The following is a 14,003-nucleotide window of genomic DNA, read 5'->3' as shown; positions in this document are numbered from 1 at the left end:
GTCTGGCAGGCAACATGGCGCATTCTAAAATTCCAAACAACAGTTTTCAATGAAAGTACGCACTCTGTCGCCGCCCAGCTACGACTCCAGAGGCTGCCCAAACTTCTTCCATGCCACAGAGTGCAACTTGTATATTTTCGATTAAATTCAACCCAAATCATTAGACATTATAAGGACATTATATACTCTAGCATTGTTCATTCTTAAAGAAGGGAAAAACCTTGGTAACGTTTGTGTGTACTGTCTGCACCTGAACCGCCTCAATGTGCCCTGTGTTTGATACCTGTACCGTGTCCTAGCCATGACGTGGCATTTCTCGTATGGTGTGCGACCGCCTTAACTGTCTGAATTCAGACAAACAGAATTGAATTGCATTGCTGTTTGCATGCTTTGTCACTTGCATCAAGCCCAACATACATTTATTTTTTTGCTTCATTATTTTATTTTTGCTTCATTTAAGCTTATTTTGCATGTTGTATTGATAAAATGTCTACAGTGAAGAAACTTGCTCAGTGGCAAAACTTACATCTACGCTTCTACTATGTGTAACGGGAGCCAGCTGGTAGATAGCTGTGCAGTGTGTAAACCTCAGTCTCCTCACCTCAATAGGTGCACTAGCGACTGATGCTAGAGGCTGTAGCCTTTAGCATCCTTGTTAGAGCACCCGCCTCCCATGCCAGAGACCTTGGTTCGAGTCCCGTACAGAGCGGGTAGAACAAGAGCATCACATATGCTGCATTTGTGCGAAGTGTGAATGCTGTAACACATTTGTGCCACATACATGCTACTTATGCAAGCTGTATGAAATGGACCTTAGCTTATAATGTGAGATCTAAACCCACACAAAGACCATGTATTTTCATGAATGAAAGTTTATTATATATGAGATAATTATATATGTTACATTTAAAGTAAACATAATCTACCACAAAAAGCTCCCCAAGTAAATGCTATGTAAATGTATAATTATCACATTGCCACACATATGTACTGTTGCTCGACTCATCTTTCATAAATAAACAAAAATGATTCTGCATTGCTAATTTCCCAAGCGCCTTTCAGTAGATGACATGCGTTTATGTCTATATTGTCATCCAGGTGATGGTGAACGTGTTTACCAGGGTGTGAGATTGTGATGTTGCGTCAAATTCCAACACCTGAAATTAAGAAACAGAATAAAAAATTAGGAATTGTGATGCAATGTACAGTTGAAATGAAACCTATAGCAACAAATCGCAAGCTTTTAGGCCACGTCAACACTGATACTTTTTACAAAACATTAATTTTGCTACAGTTATGTCTCTCATCCACACTAGTATGCCATTGTCCTCCACCAAAAGAACAGAGCGTTGTGAAACAGCTCTCCATTTCTGCATAGTTTTGAATACGATGCCTTTAGAACACTACACAACATTTATTGTCAACGTGGCCTTAGTCATCAGATACTCATCTATTCCTCTTTAAATGTGATTTGCGTAATATCTAAAAGGCACCATTGGTGTGGGTTTGAGACAGAATTATTTGTTTGTTCAACCAATGGAAAACTTTTTTATTTTTGAAATATTGTTTTTAATATTCCATTTGGGGATGCTACTGGCACAGAACCTATTGTACATGTTTCACCTTTAAATGCTGACATCATATCAGAGGTGATTGTGGGTGATTGCAAACCATTTCTCTCTATGACCTCATAAAGGCATGATGAAGAAAAATAAAAGGTCTAAGAAGGAATCCTTAGGAAACGCCACCTCTGATCTGACATAAACAGCGGAGAGGGCAAACATGCAGGCGTGGAGACAGATGAAGCTGCCTGGCCTCTTTCAGAAGTATTATACAGCCGGGAAATACTAAGAAAGATAAATGATTTGTGGTGGGCTAGAACACTAGTTATTCAAATCCACATGCACACTGCTTTTTTGTCATCCCCCCCCCCCATCTATCCTTCTCACGACTCGAATAAATCTCTGTCTCTAGAGCTCCTGCCTGCATTCTTATTAATAGAAACCATGCAGTTGATGTGCCCACAACATTGAAAAAGCAGCTCTTTAAACAGCCAAGAAGAACTTAAACTTCTCTCTTTCTTTTGTGGAGTTTACCACCCAAGACTATTAGTAAGACAGGAGTGCAACTCATATATATATATATATATACACCGATCAGCCACAACATTAAAACCACCTGCTTAATATTGTGTAGGTCCCCCTTGTGCCACTAAAACTGCGCCGAACCGCATCTCAGAATTGCATTGAGCATCGAGATAATATTCTTCTCACCACAACTGTACAGAGTGGTTATCTGAGTTACTGTAGACTTTATCAGTTTATTTATTTATTTATCAGTTCAAACCAGTCTGGCCATTCTCTGTTGACCTCTCTTATCAACAAGGTATTTCCGTCCACAGAACTGCCGCTCACTGGATGTTTTTTGTTTTTGGCACCTTTCTGAGTAAATTCTAGAGACTATTATGCATGTAAATCCCAGGAGATCAGTAGTTACAGAAATACTCAAACCAGCCCATCTGACACCAATAATGAATCCACGCGATTATCTAATCAGCCAATCGTGTGGCAGCAGTGCATAAAATCAATCAGATAAGGGTCAGGAGTTAATGATAATGTTAATATTATGTAACTGTTCTTAATAAGAGCAGTTAATGTTCACATCAACCATCAGAATGGGAAAAAAGTGATCTCAATGATTTTGACCGTGGCATGATTGTTGGTGCCAGATGGGCTGGTTTGAGTATTTCTGTAACTGCTGATCTCCTGGGATTTTCACACACAATAAATTTGTTTTCTGTCCTTTTCTGCATATCGTGGTGCCATTTTGTGGTCCGTTCTGCATAATGCGGCGGCTCATTTATCTTATCGCGGCCCGTTTCGTGGCCGACTCACCGGTCCACTCGGTTCTCCCAAAGGCCAGATCAGCCCCAAAGTGCGTCGGCCCACCTGGAAAATGCCCAGTATACCAGATTACCAGTCCAGCCCTGGATAAAGGCCAGACTGGTTCGAACTAACAAAGTCTACAGATAACCGCTCTGTACAATTGTGGTGAGAAGAATATCATCCCTGAATTCTATTCTGAGATGCGGGTTGGTGCTGTTTTGGAATCAAGAGGGGGATCTACACAATATTAGGCAGGTGGTTTTAAAGTTGTGGCTGATAATGTGGGTGTATATATTAAGCTGGATTGCACAAAAAAAAATTCAGTTCAGATTTTACTTCAAAATTATATTTTTTATAAAGAAAATTAAGCCTATGTTTAGGACAATCAAGATTTTGGGTCTTTGACCTTATTTTCTATGGAGTGTCAAAATACTCAAAATGAAATCATTAAATAAATATTTAAATATATCATTAAATACAGTACATAATAAAAACAATTATATAACTAAATAATTATTAAAAATAAAGAATTATATACCTAATGAAATCCTTAAAATATCATTAATCATTAAATAAAAAAATAAATCAATATATGTACATTTTCATTTCATTTTAGCACTATTTTGCATCATTTTCATTATTATCATTAGGTTTATTTTTTTATAAGCATGAGCTTAATTTCTGTTTATATTAATTTAAAACATTTCTTAGTGTTACAGCTATCAGCATGACACTCAACGACAGTGGGCGTCACCTTTCAAAATCCTGCCAATAACCTTTACATAAAAAATTGAAATTAAAACTAGTGCTAAAATAAAATACATTGGACATTTTTTAATAATTTAATGATTTAGTGATTAATTAACTTTGACTGAAAACATTCCAAGGAAGGAAAGAAAACTGAAAATTAATATATATATATATATATATATATATATATATATAAAAATATTAAAAATATATATATATATATATTTGTTTTTTATTTATTTATTTATTTTTTATAATTTTTTTTTTCATGAAACCAAAGTCTGAATAGTTTATCACAGTTAATTTTCGGAATTACACCACTTGCTGAAGTGCCAAAAAATATGCTTATTCTTTTTAGTTTTAAACTTTGATTCTGAATGAAACTGCTGCGTCACACATTTCTTTGCCTTAATGGACCTGGATATAGCCTTCAGTGACATGCTAAAAATATTTTAGACAACTATAATTACTATGTTTACGTGCACGGCTACATGCAATAATTTATTTAAATGTTTACATATTTATTTAATTCAACTCCATAATGTTCAAGACAATTAAAATGATCAGTCCAGCCACTTTTATTCTTTTTTTGTAATTTCTATTTTTTCTCAAAGATGATTCAGATTTTTTTTTTTTTACTTAACTCAAAGGCAGTACAACAAATATTACCATGATATGTTAATACTTTATTTAATGGTTCTAAAAAAAACAATAAATTATTTTCTGAGTAAAATATAACATAAATACAGTATTTCTAGACAGGTTTCACGATTTACCCAACTAAATCAAACAATCAATTTATTAATTTCAAATAATAAAGCAACTCACCTCTGTTGCCGAGTCATGTGTGAAATCCAATTTGATGTCAGGTTTCCCAGGAACGCTCATGATAACCTGAGTGATGGGCACTGTTCCTGCACCCCATACCTTCACAACACCCAGGGCCAACTTGTCAGCCTGGTCAGTTAGGTCATCTGTGATGATCTTGTTTGATAGAACTCCCTAAAACAGAAAAAAGGACATCTATCTATATGCAACTGCCATATTTGTTATTATGTTTTAAAATAGGCTACATTCTATTTATCGAGAGAGCACTGGAATGAGATTGAAAAATGACATTATCTCTTAGACTCAAACTCATGAAAGTGTTGGAGCATGTGCGCAAACTGATGCAACAGGTTAAATCTCATGGAGAAATGACATGGGTCACATTTCACTCCAAAATTATATTCGATTATAAGAGATTCGCGGGGGGTGTTTTTCCCCATTGCTCAGTTAATCTAGCTACATATGACGTCAAACCCACGGGAAGTCCAGAGTGCTGTGACCTGGGCCAAGTATCTCTGGGCTGCTACAGCGTGAAACAGTTTTTGCAGCTGGATTTTGTTCATAAATAGAGAGCGGCCACAGATGTTTGGCTTTAAGAGGCATGGACAATCTTGTATTCCTATAGGGTTTAATGGCAACTGTGCATGAGCACAATTCAAATAAATAGAGATAGAATGACTCGTACGGATTTCGTCAAAACAGATCTACTGTATTAATGTACCTTAGATGCACTGAACGTTGTCACAAGGATTTTTCCTTCCTGAACAGTGCCTGACAGGAAAGTGAAGGACAAATGGAGAAAACAATTAGAAAGAGAATAGCAGGGAAGGAACATTTTGCAGTTTTGCATGACAGAATGCATGAAAAACAAACAGAAAAACAATTGCTGTGTAAATCCATTCAATGGAAATTGTCAGTTCAATGTGAGAATCATTGCGAACATTTCACACACACACACACACACACAGACACACACACACACACACACACACACACACACACACACACACACACACACACACACACACACATGTTGTGTTTCCATGTTTTATGGGGACTTTCCATAGACATAATGGTTTTTATACTGTACAAACTTTATATTCTATCCCCTAACCTACCCTAAACCTAACCCTCACAGAAAACTTTCTGCATTTTTACCTTTTCAAAAAACATAATTTAGTATGATTTATAAGCTGTTTTCCTCATGGGGACCGACAAACTGTCCCCACAAGGTCAAAAATTTCGGGTTTTACTATCCTTATGGGGACATTTGGTCCCCACAAAGTGATAAATACACACACACACACACACACACACACACATTCACATTTTTTTCAAGACCAAAAATACTTTTACAAGTAATGAAAATCATAATTGAAAACAATGGGAATAGTAAAGTAAAATGTCTGGACATTTTCTGTATTTTTCCATCCCTACACACACAAACAAACAAACACATATATTAACTCACCAACACCTTCTCCATCGTCCCAGAACAGCGAGCCTTGTGCCGACCCATCATCATCAAGAGCAACCAGCAGACCCAGAGGATTCTTACGACTGCAAGAAAGACAAAAATGTGGTCACGCAAACTAAATTGCCTTGACTAACTAACATCATAGGTGAAATTCCCTTTAAACACAGCTCTTAAAAATAAAGTGTCATTTTACCTGAATTGAGTGTTTTTCTCTGGTTTCTGCCAGGGCAGGATGTGTCCTCCTCTCACATGCAGGTTAATTTTATTTAATGGTGTTTCCATATCCACAAACTGTCCTCGCACCCCAACAGCATTACCCTATGTGATTAATCACATACAGGTAGATGAGAGATTCCACTAAACAAAGGCCAGTGTTCCAGCCAGCTGTATTATAAGTTGTTTAATAGACAACGTGCTAATACAATCTTGCTAATAAAGAACTGCATGCTTGATAATAAAATTCATACTTGCATGCCAATAAAATGCTTACCGTGTGGAAATCGTACCAGCGGGCATTTGGCACGTAGGCTCTGACAACAGTAACACCCTTCACAAAACAAAATCAACAAGAACAAATGAATAAACATAACAAATGACGCTAGGAAGAGGAACATCTCTGTTTACTGACTGAAAACAGGATTCATGCAGTTTTGTTGTGTTAATCTAAGGAAAACAGACACAGTGGCACAATGGTGAGGTGTTAGAACTAATTTATATATGGAGCATCTTATATTATCAATCTAATCTAAATTGCATCTTTTTTAAATAATTATAAAATAATTAAGAAATGATACAGTATTCATACATTATTTATTGTTATTATTTACTTGTTTTATCTTGAAGTTATATTATTAATGTAATCTATTATTCATGGTTTATAAAACATTAAATTATTAAAAATAAACAACATTTTTATAAATATAGTTACTGTATATAATTACAAAAACATTAAGAAATTAATTAAACTTATTTAATCTTGTTCTATATTATTAGATGAATCTATAATTAATGATTTATAAATAAAGTTATGTATTGAAATAAAACTCATTCATATTTATACAATGTATATATTTATGTAATTAACAGAATATATTAATATTTTATTATTAAATATTATAATTATTATTATATTATTATTATTAATATTAACTTATTTTTTTAATTTTTTTATATTATGAACATAATCTAAATGTTATGGTTTATTAAAAATAATTGATTAAAGTTAAACTATTGTTTCATAATTTATATAATGTTTTATTAAAGTGTTTTACAGATAACAGGCAGGTGAGGAGTGTCGTCTCTTTTATATATTTACCAATAAAATAATCTATAAATTATTCATTTTGTCACATCTTTAGACTGGTGTATGTTATGGACCATATTTTAAAGGTCGTGTCACCAACCCAAAAAAAATACAAAATAAATAAATCAGATTTTAGCCAATTGGGCACCTTTGGCTTGTGGTGTGAATATAGCCAGGTGTCTTTGTGTACATACCGGGTCCAAAGCAGGTGAGATTAGAAGGGCTGGACCCCAGAGGAACTGCCTGTCGATGTCCCATGTGTTTTCATCTGTGACAAACCTACATTACAGAACACTGTACTGAGAACACTATCCATTTAACACATTACAACAAAGACTGAGAGATAAACAGTGATGGGGATAGAAAAAAGTAAAAGAGGACAAAAATGTTGACATATTCAGTCCAAGAGCTCTGCCAACTGAAAACAGCAGGGGACAGGATATGCAGGACAGTGAAGAACAGATCAATGTTGGCTAGAGGAAAAATTCTAAAAACAGAAATACCCGACCAGTACTCAGACAGAAAAATCAGGTTTAAATTGTGATTAGTCTTTCCCATGATGCTTTAGCACAGACACAATTGAAATGTAAGGATGGACTCAAAATAGCACAAGGAAGAAATTAAGGTGTAATGTAGACATATTTTGCAGGAAAGAAATAGAAAGAACATGCTGAAGGTCAGTTTTGAAACATCAATACAGTTCAGACAGACACTCACTCGTGCAGCATGGGTCTGACCACAGTATTTCCATGGACATGGGCTTCATACATCAGTGTGTACAAATAGGGCAGGAGGGTGTAGCGAATATTCAGCACATCACGAGAGATGGTGGCAAACTCCTCTCCCCAGGCCACGGGATCTTGTCTCTGTCAAAGACCACAAAAACAGATCATAATGAGTTTAGTAATTATAATAGATTCTGTAAATAATGGTCATTATTATAATAAATGCCACTTGGTTTGATATTTTGTTGACATTTGGAAAGATTTGATTTCAACAAACCCCTTAACCCTTGGTATTGAATTTCGGCACATAACACATCCCAGACTTTTTGTACTTCAGACATGAATGATACCTCAAATGATGCGGCTTGTGGAGAAGAGATGTGATATTACTTCTCTTAGCAATCCATTTTCAATTGACAGAAGAGTGGCACAATTAATCGAAATAAAACCAAAAAGAGCAGGGACCCACATTACTATTATCACTATACTATTTTAATATGATAATACCAATTATAATAATGATGAAATTAATATATACGGAGCTACCATCCACAAACCCTAGCTTTGTGGTGGCGACTTCTGCATGGGCAAACTCTAAACTCTAGTTAATTAATTTATGATCCAGCTGCAAACTAGAACATCACATTTCCTACAATAACACCAAGGGAATACATGCTTTTGCTCAGAAATGTTTTGCATATTTTTATGATCCAAATCCGGACAGCTGTGGCCCGCTGAATCCAGACGTAACCGTACACCACATTGAGCATCTACGCCCGTGTGTGTGTGTGTGTATGTACAGGCAGAATGGTAATTGTCTGCCAGACAGAGAGACAGTTTGCCCCATCGACTGGCCTGTATACGGGTCCCTCGAGTCTAGCGCTCTTGCTGAGTGCTGTTAACTGTGGTGGGTGTGAGTTAATGTTCTCCCAGATAAAGGTGAGCCATAATCTGGTAATTACTTCTCAAGCACTGCACATTCACTGTGACCGCTAACACCCGCATGCCAACACTTTTACATATTTGAAATCTGGACTATACACTTTACACAGCTAATGTTATCTAGTTTCTCATCAGCGTGTGCTAGCTGCATAAGGTCGGGTTAATTCTTAACTCTCTCTTTCTCTCATGACTACTTGATATTTCTATTGCTAATACTTAGGTTAGATGTCTGTTTAAATCCTTAACCTTACTGTAAGTATTAAACTTTGATGCACAACTCCTCCCAAACCATTTGTGCTACAAACTTACATTTACATTTATGCATTTGGCAGACGCTTTTATCCAAAGTGACTTACAGAGCACTTATTACAGGGACAATCTCCCCAGAGCAACCTGGAGTTAAGTGCCTTGCTCAAGGACACAATGGTGGTGGCCGTGGGGATCGAACCAGTGACCTTCTGATTACCAGTTATATGTGTTAGACCACTACGCCACCACCACTCCAACTTGAATGACAGATTAAATTATGCATCTAGTTGAAAGTCTGCTATTAGCGCCCTAACTTTCCATTTAGGACTGGCAGGAAATAAAACTGGTGAAAACAATTCCACAGTCTTCCATTGAAGGAGAGACCTAAGTCATATCTACTGTGGAGAACAAGATCTCAGTTGACCACCTAGAAACCACCCAGAACAACTAAGCAACACTACAGCAAATCGCTAAAGATCACACAGAACACATTTTTCTTTTCTGCGAGGTTAAGTAGAACATCCTATATTCATTGAGCCATTTTGAACTCTACAATATCTTTGATTTCCCTTCATCTCCCACACAGATTGAACCGAACGTTCTTTCTCCTAATGTAATGGGAAATGCTAATATCATGGCGTTAATGTGTTTGAATGGACTAAATCATCAACCTGTTAGAGTTAACTGCTGCTCTCAGACAAAAAGCCAAATTATTCCAAATGTACTGGCCTCTGACTCCATTAGCATACGACACGGGGTGATGGAGAAACACCCGCGTGCCTCCAGCGAACTTGGAAGCTAGTAACGGTGTAAGACTCATTGCTCTCTCTGCAGAAGGTCTATCTCTCTTCCGGCAGCTGGCATTGAAGTGAAGTTTTGAATTAGAGCAAATAAGGTGGCATTTTTCAACTTCAGTTCATCTGTTGTCAACACATTACCTCTTTGAAAGACTGCAAAGTTCTTGTTTTCTTGCCTTGTAATGAACATACACACCAGGGCTCGGTATTGATACAGATTTCCCTATTCAATTAGATTCCGATTCACACACTCTCGATTCGATTGAGATTTTATTCAAATTCATTTGAGTAAATTCTAGTCCATTTTAATTATGAAATAAATTCTCAGCTAATGCTGTTACTTTTTATACCGGGGACATGTACTAAAACTGTACTGTCTCTTTAAAAATAGCAGCAGTTCAGCGAGCATCTCACAGCAGTGGCATAGCCAGAAACAAGGCTTTGACACCCAATCAAAGCCTTCACTTCATTACAAGGCAAGAAAACAAGAACTTTGCAGTCTTTCAAAGAGGTAACGCCAAGGGGTGAAGCATATTCATTTATTTTCAGCTCTAAATTCTTTTTAGCCCTGTGTAGTCAAATTTATTTTTTTTATTATATAGAACGATTCAGATTTATTTTCCAAAATAAGTTGCAGGGCAGTTTGGTACACGTTTGACTGCAAATGTAAAAAACATTAATACTAATGTTACATTAATTATTGAGCCATTATTAAAAGGATGATAAGATCATGTCTGACTTGATGCAAACTAACAAACAGATGGTAAGTAGAATGTTGAATATATTTAATACATTTTAATATAATCTCAGAGGAGCTGTGTTTAACCAATAATTGGAAGATGAAGAAAATTAAATGTTTTATGTGTGTGTCTGAATGTGTATATATGTGTGTGTGTGTGTGTGTGTGTGTGTGTGTGTGTGTGTGTGTGTGTGTGTATGTTTATGTGATTTACGAGGACAATTAAGTTACAAACTGGTAATTACAAGGTTATTATGCTATAAATGTGATTTATGAAGACATTTGTAGTGTCCAAATAATTTAAATCGCTTAAACATCATACTAAACAATGTTTTATTGAAATTTTAAAAATGCAGAAAGTTTTCTGTGAGGGTTAGGGTAAGGGGAATATATAGTTTGTACAGTATAAAAGTCATTATGTCTATGGAAAGTCCTCATAATGATAGGTAGACCAACGTGTGTGTGTGTGTGTGTGTGTGTGTGTGTGTGTGTGTGTGTGTGTGTGTGTGTGTGTGTGTGTGTGTGTGTGTGTGTGTGTGTGTCAATCAACAACTGACTGCAAAGAACAGAAAGGGTGTAAAAAGAGACATAATTCAATGACAAATAAATTGTGTGAATCTCATCTTTGGATACACATTACACGTATTGAACACATGATTCATTTGACTTTAGAAAGTTTCAGTAGTTCAGAATGTGACACTCATTTAGTTTACTTTGAATAAATCTATTTTTTATATAAATTTAAATATTAAGGTCTGAAAGTTATAGTATGCAGTCATAGTACTCTGCATCAATCTCTTTTATCTCAAAAGATCAAGTACAATTTGACTCCTTTAAATGTCTCTGCTTCTCATTTACTCTCTTTCTATCTATCTCTCTCTTTTTGTCTGTAATTCTGGGCTTCTTGATGCCCTCCATCCTTTGTCCCTTCACTCTGGATGACATTCCATTTGACTGCGTAGCCACATTAAAGCTAATGCCATGTTGGCAGGGTAATTACATCACCAAGGGGACATGCAGGGATAAACGCATCTGGGCACAGGGGTAGAGGCAAGCAGAGGACACTTTCTTTTTGGAACTATCATTGAGCCTGGCAGAGGGCACATCCAGATTGGTGCAGGTGAATGACTTGGCAGAATCAATGCAAAAAATAAATAAATATTCAGTTATGTTGTCTTGCAATCTCTACTTCGCACTTTTGTCTTAAAATTTGAATTTTAAATCCTTAATCTGAATTCCATTCACTGTTAGTAAAATGCCATTTAAAAGCATGTTTGTTAGCCATTTTTTTCCAGCAATGTGTCCATATTTTCTATTTGAATTTATGGGGCATTGCTCACACATAACTACCACACCTTAGAACCTTCTGGGATTTCTAACATGTTTCTACAACTTCAATTTCATATCGAGAACATGAAATTGTTCTACAACATGAACAACTTCATGAAAATCTCTTTCCATGATTTTACTTGATTTAGATTGGATCCCCACAAGGTTTCCATTTTTTATTTGGTAGATGTTTTGCAACTTATAGCGCATTTTATCAGTGTGTTCCCCGGGAAAAACCAATCAGGATAGGTTCCAACTCATGAAATAAATGGCAAAAAGAATCCTGCTTATTCAATCATGTTTTTTTTGAATAAGCCTGGCACATAAACCCACTCACACTAAACTCGATTCCTGTTGGTTCAGTTCTTTGTTTAATCACACATTAGAAAAGTCGTTTTTAAATGACTGAAACACAAAAGGGGTCTGGATTACTTTAAACATTTAATTATACCCCCCAAATCTATCAGTTAGCAGCAGAGCTGCCACATCCCCTCAGTGCAGAATTTTCCCCATGCCGCATCGATCCCACTCACTCCCCGGGCGTATTGGATTTTTGTGACAGGTCCCAGCGGTTGTAAAGGTCACATTTTAAACAAGTGCCAGAGTGAATACCTGACAGCCCACCTGTCTACTGAGCCTGTATATTAGTCAGCACCCTGTGTGGGGGCCCATTTTCAATGGCACCCCATGTTTTGCGGCCAAACAGACTTGCAAAAGCTCAGTGAAAGCCTGTTATGATGGACTACTCAGTACTGTCTCTTTAAATACAACGTTCAAGTTATCTTAAATTCGCTGTAAGCAATGTTAGCCATTCTTCCACCAGACTTTGGTATTATGATGTTGGTTGTCAAAAGCAATGATTGTAAAAATAGCTTTCTCAAACTACAAAACGAGAACTGTAGCTCTCAGCTTCCTGCTGCCCATATATGGGTATGCTCTGTGAACATGCAAAATGATTGACAGGCATAAAACTCCTCAGAGTCTTCTGATTGGTGAAATAGAAGACTGACTGTGGCTTGAGGTCACATGTTTTGTATTGCCATTTACAGAGTCTAGGGCAACACAAGGACAAGTTTGATATTTCAGACACCTATTTGTCATTAACATCTATCAGGAAACAGAGACACTTTCTTCCATTCCATTAAAACATCACTTACAGTATATATAAAGTGCCATTCAGAAATAAATGTTTACCAAGGAAGTTGTCATGGCTGTCCATAGTGACCTTTCACTCTCTATTTTGAAGCCTATTACAAACTGTCAGTGATAATCGAGGCTTAACACCATATTTTTCTCAATTAAAGGACCATTTCACGCTCTCTGTTGAACAATGACTCAACATGTCTGTCCAGTTTGTGTACACATCAGTTTTCTGTCAGACCAAATGTCTGTGTCAGAAATATGACTTTATTACAGGGCAATACTTAACCCCTGGTATTTTTCTCCTTTATTAGGGCAATATTTTTTCTTGACATAAAAACACAAAATCAACTATTCAAGTCAAATTTATGTGTGTGAGATCTTACTGGATTGTTTATGCTATTGTGGTTTCTGGAGTATGGGTAGAAAGCTCCAAGCTGCATCCAACGTAAGCACATCTCGTATTCGGCAGGGTTGAAGAAGCCACAAATATCAGCACCGGTCTGGAACACAAGCGTCATAGCGAGAGACAGAGTGAGCGAGACTCAATTAGAGATCTTTTTTTTTAAGAAGGGACATTAGAGCCAACTTCAAAACATTAATAAATGAACTGTAGAATCAGTGTAATGGGTGTGTGCTACTGTAATGCACCCAACTGAACTAAAAAACATTGTTTGATTGGAAATAAAGAACTAATGAAAAATCAATAGCTGCGGTAGGACGAGAGAGGCACTTACGTAGGAGATGCCAAAAATGCTAAACTCCATCATGCCTGACAGACAGAGAGAGAGAGAGAGAGAGAGAGAGAGAGAGAGAGAGAGAGAGTTGCTTGATATACT

General features: G+C 36.5%; 1 protein-coding gene across 2 annotated transcripts in view; it reads right to left on the bottom strand.

Moving 5' to 3' along the window:
* Window positions 1-884: 884 nt before the first annotated feature.
* Window positions 885-14,003, bottom strand: part of LOC127622686 (sucrase-isomaltase, intestinal-like) — a 51,773-nt gene continuing 38,654 nt past the window's right edge. For both annotated transcript variants that reach the window (XM_052096713.1, XM_052096714.1), the window contains 10 exons: window positions 13,902-13,936; window positions 13,551-13,667; window positions 7,961-8,109; window positions 7,438-7,522; window positions 6,431-6,487; window positions 6,134-6,258; window positions 5,935-6,023; window positions 5,185-5,234; window positions 4,464-4,637; window positions 885-1,157 (listed from right to left, as the gene is read on the bottom strand). In XM_052096713.1, coding sequence (XP_051952673.1) covers window positions 1,083-1,157; window positions 4,464-4,637; window positions 5,185-5,234; window positions 5,935-6,023; window positions 6,134-6,258; window positions 6,431-6,487; window positions 7,438-7,522; window positions 7,961-8,109; window positions 13,551-13,667; window positions 13,902-13,936 — 956 coding nt within the window. In that variant the 3' untranslated portion in view covers window positions 885-1,082. The remainder of the gene's footprint in view (window positions 1,158-4,463; window positions 4,638-5,184; window positions 5,235-5,934; window positions 6,024-6,133; window positions 6,259-6,430; window positions 6,488-7,437; window positions 7,523-7,960; window positions 8,110-13,550; window positions 13,668-13,901; window positions 13,937-14,003) is intronic.

This window comes from Xyrauchen texanus, chromosome 29 (genome assembly GCF_025860055.1).
Source record: "Xyrauchen texanus isolate HMW12.3.18 chromosome 29, RBS_HiC_50CHRs, whole genome shotgun sequence".
Classification (NCBI taxonomy): domain Eukaryota; kingdom Metazoa; phylum Chordata; class Actinopteri; order Cypriniformes; family Catostomidae; genus Xyrauchen; species Xyrauchen texanus.
This window is presented reverse-complemented; position numbering and strand designations above follow the sequence as displayed.